Raw genomic sequence first — 13767 nt, forward strand, 5'->3', positions numbered from 1 at the left:
CTCTCTCTCCCTCCCTCGGCTTTTTATCCCCTATCTCGCGCGATCGACCCGACTCCCGCGAGAGCGGAGCCGGTCCGAGGCGGTCCCATCCCTCAATTAGGCAAATTAGACCGATGGGAGCCCCCTTTCGAGCCCGGGGTAGTTTCGCCCACTTGAGCCCTCGAGGGGGCGGCTCTCCGCTTCCCGATCCAACCACGCTCGTGACTCCGCAAGAATGTCGTTCCTCCTGCATGCTCCGTGGTCCCTTCGGGTACTCCTGCGCCTATCGCTCCGAAAGGACGTGCTCCAGATTTCACGTATTCCGTTTCCTTCCTTTCTGATCTTGCAAGCGTAGCGGGTAAAAACCCGTTCATCCCTCACTAATCCTTCAACAACTAGACGTGTATAAAATAGCAACACACAATAAATTGCAAAAATTCATACAATCTATGTGTTTAAGGCGTCCAAAAGTCAGTTTAATCCATGCTTATCGGTTTGCGCATATTTATCGGAACGATTAATCGTTACGTAGTGGTGTATAAACCTCGAGGGGAATTTGCGCCTAAGAAGCGCGCATTCTGCAAGAAACTTGCGGTCGACACTTGACCACCGAGGAGGCCGTCGTCCCGTGCATTAGGGAGACCCGCAAGTGAGGTTAGAAGGGTGAGAGAGAGAAAAAAAAATGAGGGAAAGCGGGAAAGAAAGGAGTAGAGTAGAGAGGAGAGAAAGTCCCTTTGAAATCCCGGCGAAAGAGTGCGGGGAGCGCCGAGGGGAACGAGGAAATGGCCCTCTTTCGAGGCGGCCGGAAGAGTGCCATTGACTCGACGAGTCGATAAAAACTGATATTGACGCGCTCGGGTAGTAGGGAAGGGGAACGATCCCTCGTAGAAAGGATTTCGGATTTCCGGAAGAAATTCCGGCGAGAAAGGACGGAGAAATTGAATATCCCTTTAAAGGGTTCCAGACGAAAGTACTCGATTCGTCGCGAGAATTTAATTTCAGATAATCGATTCGCCTTTCCGTTTGAATTCGAAAATTTCGCGCGCCGCGCTCGAGTGACGCCATCCCTCGGCGGCCGCGGGAAACTACTACCTAACGGCGCCTCGCCCCGATGATCATTCAACGACAGTTTTAATACGATCGAAAGAAATCACTTTTATCGAGATTGCTTATATCGCTTGTTTTGACCTGTTGAAACTGCCGTTGTGTATTTCATATGCATATTTATGCAATTTCTTTAATATTGGACGACATTTTTCAGTTTCCCGGTTATCGCACGATGACACGTCAGGCGTGTTTAACCTCACTTATCGGGGTAGACGGTTTTTCCGCGGTTTGGGTGCCGCGAAGTCTCTCGCCGCTTGTTCTTTATCTTACATGTTCTGTATACAAGACTGAAAAGTATGTTCGACGTACACTCAATCTAATAGTTAAAGCGCTTCCACGTAAACTCGAGCTTGCAGAAATATTTCGGCTCTTCAGCGATCACGTACCATGAAGAGCACACTAGCTACTCTGTTGATTACTGTTTTAGTAAACAGTATTGTTGCTGTTAATCCAGAGGAGCAAGAAGGCGTTAAATATGCGAACAAGTGCGAGGGTGAGCTTGAGAGAATTTTTGTATGCCTTGCAAACTCCCAAAGTATTAATTAAATATCTTCTTCGATGCCGATTCCAGTGTGTAAGGTCGTAGCGACCGAACTGGAAGCAAGATTGGATGAGACCGGAAAGACAAGCGAGGTCTTGGAAATTGGATACTCGTTAGAAGATGTCAAGCCTAAGAAGGAGAAGGAATATAAGAAATCGTAAGGTCCAGGAGTAATTAAATGGAAAATACCCTAATTCGTGTGTAGTTTGTTTAACTTCTCTATTTTTGAAGAGAGCTACGGCTCGTCGAGTCCCTGGAGAATGTCTGCGACCGAATCCTGGAATACAACATCCATAAGGAGCGGGAAGACAGCTCGAGGTTTGCCAAGGGAATGAGCCAGACCTTTAAGACGCTCCATGGTCTTGTGTACTGTACAAAATTTTGCGTTAGTATTTAAAAATACTGTGGAGAATTTTGGTGGTTACGTTGTATGTAATTTTTACAGAGATAAAGGGGTGAAAGTTGAGCTAGGAATACCATACGAATTATGGGACAAACCTTCGGTGGAGATCACGGCTCTTAAAGCTCAGTGCGAAAATCTCATTGAGAATCATGAGTCTGACATCGAGGACTGGTATAATAACAAACAAGGGGAGGTTCCTCTCATAACGTAATGTTCTTTTCCCTTTCTTCTTATGCTTTTACAGTAACTAGATTCTACATTCAATTAAATCGATGCAAATGCGTTTCAGTTACTTGTGCTCCGAGCGAGCGTTGAAAGGTCAAGACGATTCCTGCTTGAAAGAAAAAGGCGATACCGGACGAGCTGAGCTCACCAAGGACAAGAAGCAAAGGAAAAAGAAAAAAAAGAAGAAGAGCTTAAACAGCGCGAAATCTCCAGAAAGTGTCCCAAAGAATGCTAAGGAAGAACTGTAGGAAAGTCATACATTCGTTCCGCAAAGTGTAACTGTTACGGATGCCTAGTGAATTTCACTCCGAGTAAAGTTTCCTTTCCGGTACTTACATCACTACGCTCTTCGATAAGAAGAATGGAAGAACCCGCTTTGTTTCAAAGTGCCACAAACACGTTTTACACACATGTAATAGGACTCGTTTTAAATTATAACCTCTGCTTTAAAAATGTTAACTCGTAAGTCATAGCGATCTCGTTTACTTCCAACAAAATATTTATTTCAAAGTAAGATTTGTTAGTCTCATCAGGAAAGATGAACAGACAACCAAGACTCCCTTCGAGAAGTGTTCCAAGGGATTCAGTGTTCAATACTCTTCTTTTCTAAATAATTAATAAAATCCAACCTCAAAGTTCTCGACATGTTCTTGACTTTGCAATTTTTCCTGATTTTTCCAGCAGCCTGAACTCACTTGCGAAGGAAAAACAAACGACAGAGGTTCTCTAGTCAAGTTGGAGGAAATATGTCAAAATACATAGTACCGCTTCTGGTATTGTCAAACTGGCAAGGATGCTATGGCAGTACATTACGAGGCACGAGGGCACGAGAAGGCCAGTTCCCCTGGTTGATCCAGTTCCAGACAATAGCACCCTGCGGAGGAGTACTCATCTCTCCAGACTGGGTGCTCACCGCAGCCCAGTGCGTGCAGCACAATCGGAACGTGAGCCCAAATCTCGTTAATTCAAGATTCCCCACAATTACATGCATTAAAAGGATCGAAAACCTCCTCGGAAGCATTTATAAAAATCCCCGAGAGGCTCCGATTCACTCCGTTATTTGATAAACACATCCAGGGCAAAACTGTCACTGCGAGAAGTGTACCACTTCACCGGCAAGCCACAATTTTAACCTACAAACTATCTCCCTTTCCTTCAGTCAATTGAGTTGTACGCGGTGGGACTCAATGGAACAGGCTCCAGGCAGACCGTCAACGTCAAGGCCACGTACATATTCCCTCAGTTCGTGTCATACTCCAAGGTGAGGGACCACGACCACAACATCGCCCTCCTCAAGCTGGTGCAGGCCTTCGACATGTGTGACAGCAAGGTCCGACTCCTTGACATCGCCCCGGTCAGACTTGATGACAACTACAAATCCTGCCTGATATTCGGCTGGCAGAGTTATGTCGCTCCGACGGCCAAAGTCCTGGCCAAGCCGGTGCAGTACAGCGAGGTGATACTCAATTCGTGGAAGCTGTGCATGTACATGCTAAAGAGCAACGCCAGCTACGGGAACGTATTCTGCACGATGATCGAAGCAGAAGATGGTATGAAGGCCTGCGCAGGGAATCCAGGTTCTCCAGTGGTCTGCGAGGACCAATACCAGAGGATGGTGCTCCTAGGGATCGCTTCCTGGTCTAACTTCTCCTTGGACTGCGGTGGATTGCCCACATATCTCGGCGTCAGTGTGTTCAGGTAATATTCAGGAACTCGGAGAAAAGGTTAAATTCTTTGCTACGATTTAATCGATTTTCTTCCTCTATACAAGATAATCTTTGGCAGTAAATTATTCATCGTAGAAGGTTTACCTGTGTAAGTAGTTTGATGAAATTAAATCCATGGTCTAGGTCCTGGATGTACGATCTGATCTTTAACGACAAGAAGATGGAACAGTTGGAGTCTGGGTTTGAGCCCCATGGTGGAGCTTGCAAACGTGAGAGATACCTCGGTGGGATATCGATCGAGAGCAGTGGCCAGAATTACACCGACCTGCTGCAGCTCAGTGGTCAGCCATCGGTATCCAAAGTAGAGGTCAGGTCGGAACCCCAGGAGACCTGGAAATTGTCGGGTGGAGATGTGATACCAAAGGTCCTTCGCAAGTCCCCGTATGGAGCACCGAAACTATCGGAACTACAGTCCAAGCTCGAGCCACCTTTATTCGATAATCACGTCAATGATTATGGGAGAGTATCGACATTGTTTGGTACTCAAGACGGAATGCCATTTGGAAATGTGGTGAAGGAACGAGACAGCAGTCTCAGACAGTATCAAGAGATCGGAAAGGTGGACGATGTCATGGCAATATCAGCGGAGCACAGTCGACCGAGCTTCTTAGACAAGCCAATGGTTTATCAAACGCAGTTTCGAAAGGAGATCCATGAAGATGGGGAAGATGATGAACCTGATGACAATATGGAGGTCGACTATGAGGATATCACTCGATCCTGTTGTTCACGGTTTAATGTCAGTCTCAGATTATTTTATATCCCTTATTTAGAAATCCTCTACATTATCTTTAGTGCAATTTATTGAGACTATGAGGTATGTGTAATGGAAAACAATACATACGGATTTAAAGGTAATGTTTCTTCTCTTTCTTGCCCTCTCCCTTCTTTCTATCGCCCTTGCCTCGGAGCTCTCTAAGTCTCTCGTACTCCTCTTTGAAATCCTGGTGCTCGTCTCGGAAGAGTCCATAGTCCCGCAAGTGTTTCATCAGTAGGCCTGTCTCGATGTGCCTTGGATAATACTCCACGATGGCAGACCGCTGGTCGATGGGCTCCTCGCTGAACAGTTGAACAACTTTCATCGACTTGTTGGATGTAGGTCTTGTAACCTCTCCAAATATCGAATTACTGAGGCGGTTCATGCGCTTTGCATAATTCGACGCAACGTTCGAAAGTTTCACGTATTTATGCGCAGCCGCCATCTAAAAACAACGAACTATCAATTAAGACCAGACATAATACATGTTATTTACAATGAAGGCAAATTTAGTCCCGATAAGTGGGGTTAAGTCGCTTTCAAACGTCGTAAGTAACGAGGCATTATATGGCAACCAGAAATAAACATTTACAAGGCTTACTTATCATTCTTATTGCACTGAATTGATAGTTTCAATAAATTTTAAACCTTTTAAATGCGAAAAGAAGTAGTCGATCCACCGATTCTCCTGTCCTCAGTCACCGACCATAAAATTTTGCAAGACTCCCCTCTTACGAATTTTTCTGGACAAATACTGTGTTGCCCTCTGTCGGAGATTTTTGACGGCTGTCAAATACATTCGCAGAATTTCATTACCGATGGAGACTGGCCAGTCTTAATCAGTTAAACAGAAACCCTCTTTGAACAATTATATTCTATAATTTATCAGATTTCACCCAAAGTAACGCCTAGCATAGAAAACTTGCATTTTATTTATCAATTGCCTTACACGTCTAGAGTTATAATTCCAATAGATACGCCTCGTCTAAATAGATCTGTTTCACCCGTACAACTGTAAGTAGCGGCAATACCTCTTTTGTAGAAATTACAACGTTTTAACCTATAAGTCTGCAGCCTGAGCCCGGCACTGAAGTACAGAATCGCGGTGAGGAAACACGTGGGAGGTTAAGGCTGCGTCGTAGACGACGATTCCCTGATACCTATCGAAAAACCTAACCTATCGTCCATAACGACCCCGTCTCAAGATAACTCAGTGTTTGCACGAATGCTTATATAAAATAAATTGTAAATACAAAATCTCTGTTCACCATAAGACATCGGCCGCGAGACGACGTGACTACCTCGAAGCAGAGATCCCCTTCCCCGATTCGCACCGCTTCGTATACGTCACCTTATAAGCGAAGGGACTGCCTTCCTCACGATATAAACATTAACCTCTACAAATCCACTGAACCAATCGACGACCAATCACTGTCTGGCATTATGTTCAGTCTCTAAAAGGCATTCACGGACTAGGATCCTGGCATGCTGAATGCCCATTTTGAGCCGTTCCGCTGCACTGCGGCTCCCAGCATAAGACAGACGTATATCACGTCCGAGTTCCTCGATGATCACTAAAAGCTGGGCGTACTTCCCCTGGCCAGGCACCGAAGGGAAGTTGATTGTACTCGACGGACTGGCTTGCGCCACCTGCACAGCCTGGACGTTCTGCAAGTTCCTGGGATTTGGCACTGTTATAACAGGCTCTGGAATGCGAGGTATCTCTGGCACCTTCTGCGGCATTGGGTCGTTCAGCTTGGTTATAGTGATCTCGTTAAGCTTGGCCAGTTCCGTCAGCTTGGCCATCTCTGCCATCTTTGAGTACTCTGGCATCTTCACGGTCATGTCGTTCTGCATGTTGGCCATCTTCATCATCTCGTTCATCTTGGTCTTTTCATTCAGCTTGGCGATTTCCTTGGCCATCTCGTTGATCTGTGCGATCTCATTTAACTTTGTGATGTCGTTATTGTACTTGGCCATCTCCGTCATCTTCACCATCTCGTTGAGCTTAGCTATCTCGTTCATCCGCTGTACCTCGTTGATCTTGGCCATCTGCGACATCTTCATCATCTCGTTCATCTTGGCGATCTCGTTCATCTTAGTCATGTCATTGTACTTGGCCATCTCAGTAAACTTAACCATCTCGTTCATCTTTGCAATCTCATGGAGCTTCATGTACTCCGTGGTCTTGGCATACTCAGCCATCTTCTCAAGCTCGTACCTCTTGGCCATGTCTTGCGACATCTTGTTCAGCTCCGTCATTTTACTGAACTCAGCTAGCTGAGCCATCTGTACGATGTGCTCTGGCACCTTACCCCTTTCCATCATCTGCTTAAGCTCTGCCGAGATCTTGTTCATGTTCATCTCCGACATTTGAGTTATCGTTGCCGAATCGGGCATCTTCGAGAGTTCGGCAATCTTCGATATCTCCCGGGCGAGGTTCTCGTCGAGACATCTCTTCTTCTTAGCCCGATGCCTGGCCATCCTCTGCGCCTCCTGCATCCTCCTCAGGGCCGCCTGCTCCTCCGTCTCCTTCGTCCTGGCGTTCTTCATTCTTTCCACCGCAGTGTACAGTTTCGCAGCACGTTCCTCCGCAGTCTCTGACATCAGCTTCTGGTATTGATAACCTTGCATCTCCCTTACCTTCCCGAGGAAGAGCTTCCCTTCGACCCTGGGCATAGCACAGAGCCACGAGCAGCTGCACGACTACCACCATCCAACCAGGTATCCATCTTTGACCGAGCTGACAAAAGTCTTTCTGAATTGCACAAACTGTGCAGAATTACCTTACACTCCTCCCTCGTTTTTCTATTTCCTCTGAAAGTCCTTGAACGTAGTCACGGTACTTCTTCGTTACTATCTACCGCAACCTTTTTCTGTAGCCAAATACCTATTAAAAACACAGAACACTCTCAGAATTACCGTTATAACCAGACAATCAGCAATAAATCACCTCACCTGTCAACTTTGAGGCACGTCAGCATCTCCAACTCACCGCACACGTCCTAACCCCAAAATCCTCTTCTTCCCTCTCCCTCGCTCTCGCAATCGCAGCGAAACCGCACTCGACAAGCTGAGAAACATAAAATCCCTCCGTTTTCGATTATCAGATTAAACAACTATTAATAACGCAGCGCCGAGTCGGCATGTCCAAGGATCACGAAAGTTTGAATCGGAGCGTCGTTGAATCAATCACTGCGCATGCGCGTCGAGCTAAGATCGCCGTCTTAACGGAAAGCGACCAATCACAGCCGCGGACGCGACAAAAGCAAAACAGAGGTTAGGTCAGTCACCGTTGAATTTCCATTAGATCTCCTGAACTCAAATACTCACAAAACTCATGAACTCGACGAACGATATCACCATGCCAATAATTCGCGCGCGTAAAATCGGTCAAAAACCGCGAACAAAAGCGTCGACTAGACAAGCGTGCGCAGCGAGCTAAGAACCGCGTCTTATCAGGCACCGGCCAATCAAAATGGCGGACACGGCGCGCCGAGACGCGGACGATCACCTTGCAGCCGTCGACCTTTGTAACGGAGAGTTCTCGGAGTTCTCTCTACAAGAGGTAAACGTGAAACGTGAAGAAGTTCACTGCACCGTTCGGTCGGAAATGGAGACTGTCAGACTGCGAACTGTCACTCCTTAGGGCGGTCCGCGCACATGCGCAGTGAGGTAAGAACGTTGTCTTCGCGGATCGCGCAACAATGGCGGCCGCGACTCGGCGACTTTGTCCGAGTCGAGAAAGCGTACCGACGATCGCGCCAACCTCCCGCTACACGATCTTGCGATACGTCCGTCGAATCTTTCTCGATGTTTTTATCGGTAGAGGGTTATAGCGCGTCCTTGTACTCGCAATTACCAGGAATATTCACGGACTAACGCACAGAGCCCGCGTCCGCCGATATGTAAGATTTTCCCTCGGAGCGACTTTAAGAGGCCAAGCGGGATCGCCGATAGGCTGCCCGTGACGTGCTGCGTTTATTGACCATAACCCCTTCCCGACCCGGAATGGCGTCATTCGGACCTAGGGTCGACAGGTGCGACTCGCAGGTGCTTGCCCTAATTTTCGGGTCGTGCACTCGATGCCTTTAGGTTAGGGTGACACCAAATTTGTCCTCTTCTCCATGCGTCTTTTGTTTTAGCGTAAAACTTCGACTTATCTAAGAAACCGCGGGTCTCCTATTTGTACTGACATTGAGGTTATGAATGCTTATAGATTTCTCTTCGATACTGCAGGCTTATGTGATGCACACACGTCAGATGTTGAGCAATACTGTCACACGTAACACGTGCTACTTGTTGCAGATTGAGTTGATACACACTTTTAAAGAGTAATTCGTGTTATGTTTAGATGCCTATGTATATATGTAATATAACGTATAACATGCACAGATATTTTGTAACGCAGTGCAACATGCTATAAATTCGTACGTGCTAATGAAATGTCGGAGTATCTGTACCGTTTTATATAATGGAAAAGAGGGTGTGAATTAAGACACTCGATTCTTTACCTATTGGCTTTTCTATTCTTCTTAGTTTTTCTGTTTCTTTCTCTTTTAGTAGAGGCATCGGCATCGGCGAGAAGTATCGAGATACAGTGGATGCAGCAATTGCTGGCATTGGCAGCTCACCATGTATGTCACAAGCTGCGAGTACTACTTCCTCTTACTCATGGTCATAATTCCGGTCTACCTCTTTTTCAAGCTGTGGTCCTGGCTTGGCTGGGAGCTGTTCGTCAATAATTAAGGGACCGTCCAAGGATATCAGAAGGAGTAACTGTGCGATAGCATGTATTTTGTAAGAAAAAGAAAAATATATGCACGTATATATGCATATACGCGTATTTCATTGACCGATCAATGCCATTACATTCCTCCTGTGTACTAGAATACGTGAAAAGTGTGCAAGTGTATGTACATCAAATGCAAGTGCTCTTTGACCAATGAATAAATACAAGCCTCTCTTTAAATCTTGTCCGTGACAAACAACTCGTCCAGGCCCATCGACCCGAGATGCCTCCAGATTCTGTACCTGGCGACGTCCTTTCGCGTTATCATCCCGACGACCTGCAACGCGAGTTTAATAAGCCTAAAAAGTTTACAACAACGGATACAATAAATAATTCTCCTCTATCATTTACCTCATTTGTATCGTTGACAATTGGTAGATGACGGAGGCCCACTCCTCGGAAGAGATGAAACACTCGAGGCAGGGACGCTGACTGAAGTGCAAATAATATTAAACGAAACAGTTAATAAAAAATCCAAAAGTTTCAACATAACAATGTTTCAAATAATACATACGTGTTGTAACGTGTAAGGCGACGGGTTCATGAAAGGTCTGAGATCCATCGTGTAAGTCTTCTCATCCTCGGTGATGCTGACCTGCTCTATTGTTGGGTACCTCGGATACTCGTTCCTAAATAATTGAATGTCGACCTCGCGGTCCCAACTCTCGCTGTACTCGTTGAACACCTTATTCTGCAGAAGAACTATCAACTGCGACCTTAATATCAGACCCCGAAACCTTCCGTAACAGTTGATCTCCTCCTGCGTAGATGTTAGCTTTCAGTTTTAAAGGAGTTCACAATCAAGATCATTCACTTAGTCTAACTATTAACCTGATCACTATTCGGTGGATCGACCACTGGGAACCCATTGAAAGTGATACACTTCAGAAGTTCAGCTACGTGTCCGACGTTCTCGATTGTCTTCAATGTGACGACAGGATGGCTCATCACTTCGCTGGCATAGATGTTGTTTGACAGTGGTGGAGCCTCCCAGGGAAGTAGGGGAATCCCCGCCATTTGTATGTGAATCTCGTAAATACCCTGTTTGGTTCGATTTACAATTAAGAACAAATGACAGAGTAATACAGCAGGGAATCCATTGATAAGAAATGTACAAAACTGCATCATACCTCATTAAAGAAGTCACCGACCCACTTGGCCATGATCAGGACAATGATGAGTGGCAAGCCAAAGGATATCCCCTGAGTGGCTTCGATCAGGATCGCAGTCAGACTGATCGTCATTCTTACCACACCTCCTAGCTGGGCAGCAGCCCCAAGAAGAGCATATTTTCCAGGATCGAGCAGCTCCTGTCACGCGTAAAATGGGAGAATAACTCCTTCCGCTAAATTTTTCAAACCAATAAAAATCAATGAAAAATACCAAGTGCCATCGATCTACAACTTACGTTATTTGGGAATATTTTAGACAAGCCCGAACCAAAGAGTCGACCCCATGCAGCTCCGATTAGCAGCGTAGGGATGAAAAGTCCACTGGACATAGAGAGACCAAAGGTGCAGACCGCCAGAAAAAAATAAAGGACTACGAATATGGCCAATGTGACATCGTTGTGAGAGCCTATAAAAATACCTTAATAGACAAGGAGTAATGTTTATCGACCTGATAGATTACTAATTACTGACCGATTGGGTTATGGAAGAGAGAGCGTACGCTGCTCTCAGGTGTTTGGAACCAGAGCGCGGCAACTGCATTGTATTCTCCTTCCATACAGTGGAACTGAATTGGAAACTTGGTTGGGTCCTTCCCCAGTGGCTTGCAGTCATCGATGAAATAGATCATGAGAAAACCCATTAGTGCACTGATAACCGCTATGAAGAGAGCCTCCAATACTTTCAAGCCCTTTGCGTTTATGTAGTTCAGCCGGAAACAGCTGATTTTATAGTTAAGGTGGTTCCATAAAGCTCCTAATGCCCCTCCGATGGCTCCCACCAGAACGAACAGTGGTATCTCATAGATTTGATATGGAATAGTCTCAAATTTCCCCAAATTCAAGAGACCCTGGTACGACAAGTCACCCAGGTGACCATGATAAGCACTCAAAACAACATTCAGTACAAAAGTTGTCGTCATACAAGCAAATAATGTCCTCCAAGTCAAGCCCTGATTAAAAAAACTTGTGCCCTCCTCGATACTAAACAACACACCACCTGAAATAATTACAGCCATGCTATTTGAACCTGTCAGTCAATATTCAATATATCTCTTCTGTACACTTGTTCCCAAATATGCTGTTTATAAATATATGACTTTAAAAGACTCACCGATGGGTGCTCCAAAAGCTGCGGAGACTCCAGCCGCAGCACCTCCAGAAACAAAGTCTCTCTTTTCATGATCCTCCCGAAAGTATTTGAATATCCCTAGGTCCTTCTTAAAAGTCGTACTCTTGCCCTGAGATATGCCTGCAGCTATTACAGCTCCGGAATGTATCATTGGTCCTTCCTTTAAAAAATAATTAATTTATTCAGTGTTTCTAGATTAATTTTAGCAAGTAGACTTTATTACCTTTCCTCCGGCAAGGCCACCGACCACTGTTGTTATCACACCGATTGTCTTCACAGCAAGGGTCTTAATTCTAACCACTCGTGGCACCTTGATGCCATTTAAATAACATTTAACTTGAGGAATTCCACTGCCTGCAGCAATGGGTTCCACATAAGCCACCAAAATGGAGCCTATTAGTACCGGCACTAGATTCATGGTCAGCCACATGAGGAGTGGCAACCACAGACAGCTATTTACAACACATAGGTCCATATCTACATCAATATTAATAAGAAAATAATATGTAGATTATGACCTAAAATCACTTCAGATAACATGATGACTTGATGTATAGAGAGCGTAATGATGCAATCTCCGTCGTTAGAATTATGTAACCAAAGTGACTGTATTTGCATCTTGTCTTGGTTTATTAGATCGAAAAGAGGTTACCCCTCATTTTTATGAAGGTCTAATAAAAAAGGATACACGTCTTTAACAGTCCGTATTTAAAAGTGGATAACACCTCGATGGAGATGTCAACGAAGCATGCAGTGAGCGCTGTACATATACCAATCAATAAGAATATGAGCCAGCGCGCCAGATTCTTCTTTACTATGAATTTGTAGCCTTTCTTCCTCTGCTCTTCCTGGAGAAGAGAGTTCTCACAGGGATCGTAATCCAAGCTCTAAAACACAAGACAGTTTTCAAAATACCGAAATAAATTTCCCACGGATAAATATTACCTCATAATTGGTGGACAAAAAATTGGTATCGCCGAGCCTTATTTCTCGAGGCCCCAATCTGTTTATATGTCGATGAGAAAGGCTTTCCAAGACACTCGAAAATGGGAGTCTTATGTTATTGGTGATACTCTGAAAATTAGGTTATATTACTTCTCTAATCTCGATCTTTTTAAGAATACACTTCCAAACATCACTCCATTGCGCTTACTCGAAATCTAATGCTGACGTCATCATTCAAATACGATGCAAAATTGTTTCTGGGTTTGACGAGTCTTTCTCCCTCGTCTAAATTCACGTCGGAGCTGTTAGGCTCGACGCTACTATTTATTGAAATGTTTGGATGTTCCAGAGGACTAGCCATGTTTCTCAATCAGAGCTGACTCGAACTAACTTCGATTCATCCTATATACAGATCATCACCGACGTCCTCGAAGCTGCAGATTGTTGACAGTGATCCTTGCCTCGGTCAGGACTTTCAATGATTTGAAACTGTTGCAATAAGCTCTTGGAATATGACCCTGGCATGTAAGACTAGTGACAGGAAATGGAACAATTGACACAAATTGAACACTCGGCTTTGATTCAATCCAAACGCCTCAACAGACGTTTTGGGTGTCACACTCGTGAAATACTCACTCCAGGTTCATTGTTCTCCTAAATGTATGCGAATACACGTTAAATGACTCACGAGACGTAACGACACCTTTTGTCTGCCCCCTTTTGAACGCGATGTGTGCACGTATAGTTTATGATGCTTACGCGCAGCTACCCAAAAAAAATGAAATCATAACTGCATATACACTGTGCTAGCTGGCATTGTACAGCTGTTTGTATGTGAATGCACATGTTAAAAGCCTTAACTTTTTCTATTCATTCAATTGGCCGTTCGTACTGGATTATAAAAGTTATTTTATATACATTCTTTACTACTCTTCGGTTCGTGGCGCTATCATCTCGCCGACTTTTGACGATTCCCATTGGTCGATCTAAC

At 44.9% G+C, this 13767-nt stretch overlaps 6 protein-coding genes across 16 annotated transcripts; 3 read left to right on the forward strand and 3 right to left on the reverse strand.

Moving 5' to 3' along the window:
• Window positions 1-1159: 1159 nt before the first annotated feature.
• LOC105695092 (protein canopy homolog 3) lies at window positions 1160-2893 on the forward strand. Its single transcript, XM_012416372.2, has 5 exons — window positions 1160-1579; window positions 1658-1784; window positions 1859-1993; window positions 2073-2237; window positions 2320-2893. Exons 1-5 carry the CDS (start codon window positions 1474-1476, stop codon window positions 2501-2503), a joined length of 717 nt encoding a protein of 238 aa, XP_012271795.1. The 5' UTR covers window positions 1160-1473; the 3' UTR covers window positions 2504-2893.
• Window positions 2894-2973: 80 nt separating this feature from the next.
• LOC105694923 (acrosin-like) lies at window positions 2974-4790 on the forward strand. Its single transcript, XM_023433433.1, has 4 exons — window positions 2974-3199; window positions 3415-3953; window positions 4106-4274; window positions 4347-4790. The coding sequence occupies exons 1-4, from the start codon at window positions 3002-3004 to the stop codon at window positions 4788-4790; spliced, it is 1350 nt and encodes a 449-aa protein (XP_023289201.1). The 5' UTR covers window positions 2974-3001.
• Window positions 3976-5504, reverse strand: LOC105695093 (28S ribosomal protein S33, mitochondrial). 3 transcript variants are annotated; one of them, XM_012416373.1, is made up of 3 exons: window positions 5388-5504; window positions 4827-5184; window positions 3976-4312 (listed from the first exon to the last, which is right to left on the reverse strand). In XM_012416373.1, the coding sequence occupies exon 2, from the start codon at window positions 5182-5184 to the stop codon at window positions 4831-4833; it is 354 nt and encodes a 117-aa protein (XP_012271796.1). In that variant the 5' UTR covers window positions 5388-5504; the 3' UTR covers window positions 3976-4312; window positions 4827-4830. The 3 variants fall into 3 exon arrangements, with proteins under 3 accessions (XP_012271796.1, XP_012271797.1, XP_023289247.1); XM_012416374.1 differs by having other exon boundaries at window positions 5341-5504; XM_023433479.1 differs by lacking the exon at window positions 3976-4312 and adding an exon at window positions 4390-4659.
• A 149-nt stretch (window positions 5505-5653) lies between these two features.
• LOC105695090 lies at window positions 5654-9368 on the reverse strand. Of its 7 annotated transcripts, none has more exons than XM_023433472.1 (3): window positions 9254-9368; window positions 7698-7812; window positions 5654-7629 (listed from the first exon to the last, which is right to left on the reverse strand). In XM_023433472.1, exon 3 carries the CDS (start codon window positions 7416-7418, stop codon window positions 6168-6170), a length of 1251 nt encoding a protein of 416 aa, XP_023289240.1. In that variant the 5' UTR covers window positions 7419-7629; window positions 7698-7812; window positions 9254-9368; the 3' UTR covers window positions 5654-6167. The 7 variants fall into 7 exon arrangements, with proteins under 7 accessions (XP_023289240.1, XP_012271794.1, XP_012271792.1 ...); XM_012416371.2 differs by lacking the exon at window positions 9254-9368 and adding an exon at window positions 8767-8955; XM_012416369.2 differs by lacking the exon at window positions 9254-9368 and adding an exon at window positions 8602-8719.
• Window positions 8277-9575, forward strand: LOC111674152 (phosphatidylinositol N-acetylglucosaminyltransferase subunit Y). Of its 3 annotated transcripts, none has more exons than XM_023433490.1 (2): window positions 8277-8414; window positions 9303-9575. In XM_023433490.1, exon 2 carries the CDS (start codon window positions 9375-9377, stop codon window positions 9486-9488), a length of 114 nt encoding a protein of 37 aa, XP_023289258.1. In that variant the 5' UTR covers window positions 8277-8414; window positions 9303-9374; the 3' UTR covers window positions 9489-9575. The 3 variants fall into 3 exon arrangements, with proteins under 3 accessions (XP_023289258.1, XP_023289257.1, XP_023289254.1); XM_023433489.1 differs by lacking the exon at window positions 8277-8414 and adding an exon at window positions 8699-8779; XM_023433486.1 differs by lacking the exon at window positions 8277-8414 and adding an exon at window positions 8703-8834.
• On the reverse strand, window positions 9516-13626 carry LOC105695089 (H(+)/Cl(-) exchange transporter 7). Its single transcript, XM_012416364.1, has 13 exons — window positions 13413-13626; window positions 12985-13307; window positions 12777-12905; window positions 12520-12718; window positions 12055-12308; window positions 11814-11991; window positions 11175-11699; window positions 10940-11109; window positions 10662-10841; window positions 10363-10572; window positions 10046-10291; window positions 9883-9963; window positions 9516-9808 (listed from the first exon to the last, which is right to left on the reverse strand). The coding sequence occupies exons 2-13, from the start codon at window positions 13135-13137 to the stop codon at window positions 9707-9709; spliced, it is 2427 nt and encodes an 808-aa protein (XP_012271787.1). The 5' UTR covers window positions 13138-13307; window positions 13413-13626; the 3' UTR covers window positions 9516-9706.
• Between the last annotated feature and the right edge of the window lie 141 nt (window positions 13627-13767).

The sequence above is a fragment of the Orussus abietinus genome, unplaced genomic scaffold (assembly GCF_000612105.2).
Source record: "Orussus abietinus isolate OABI.00-Male unplaced genomic scaffold, Oabi_2.0 scaffold82, whole genome shotgun sequence".
Lineage (NCBI taxonomy): Eukaryota > Metazoa > Arthropoda > Insecta > Hymenoptera > Orussidae > Orussus > Orussus abietinus.

Excerpts from the sequence above, each read along its gene's own strand:
- LOC105695092 (XM_012416372.2), top strand. The coding sequence starts at position 1,474 with ATGAAGAGCACACTAGCTACTCTGTTGATTACTGTTTTAGTAAACAGT. Across the intron at positions 1,994-2,072 it reads AAGACGCTCCATGGTCTTGT|AGATAAAGGGGTGAAAGTTG; the intron begins GTACTGTACAAA and ends TAATTTTTACAG. Across the intron at positions 2,238-2,319 it reads GGGGAGGTTCCTCTCATAAC|TTACTTGTGCTCCGAGCGAG; the intron begins GTAATGTTCTTT and ends AATGCGTTTCAG.
- LOC105695089 (XM_012416364.1), bottom strand. The coding sequence starts at position 13,137 with ATGGCTAGTCCTCTGGAACATCCAAACATTTCAATAAATAGTAGCGTC. Across the intron at positions 12,309-12,519 it reads ATACGGACTGTTAAAGACGT|ATATGGACCTATGTGTTGTA; the intron begins GTATCCTTTTTT and ends ATATTGATGTAG. Across the intron at positions 10,573-10,661 it reads TCGGTGACTTCTTTAATGAG|GGTATTTACGAGATTCACAT; the intron begins GTATGATGCAGT and ends CGAACCAAACAG.
- LOC105695093 (XM_012416373.1), bottom strand. The coding sequence starts at position 5,184 with ATGGCGGCTGCGCATAAATACGTGAAACTTTCGAACGTTGCGTCGAAT.
- LOC105695090 (XM_023433472.1), bottom strand. The coding sequence starts at position 7,418 with ATGCCCAGGGTCGAAGGGAAGCTCTTCCTCGGGAAGGTAAGGGAGATG.
- LOC105694923 (XM_023433433.1), top strand. The coding sequence starts at position 3,002 with ATGTCAAAATACATAGTACCGCTTCTGGTATTGTCAAACTGGCAAGGA. Across the intron at positions 3,200-3,414 it reads GCGTGCAGCACAATCGGAAC|TCAATTGAGTTGTACGCGGT; the intron begins GTGAGCCCAAAT and ends CCTTTCCTTCAG. Across the intron at positions 3,954-4,105 it reads CTCGGCGTCAGTGTGTTCAG|GTCCTGGATGTACGATCTGA; the intron begins GTAATATTCAGG and ends TCCATGGTCTAG.
- LOC111674152 (XM_023433490.1), top strand. The coding sequence starts at position 9,375 with ATGTATGTCACAAGCTGCGAGTACTACTTCCTCTTACTCATGGTCATA.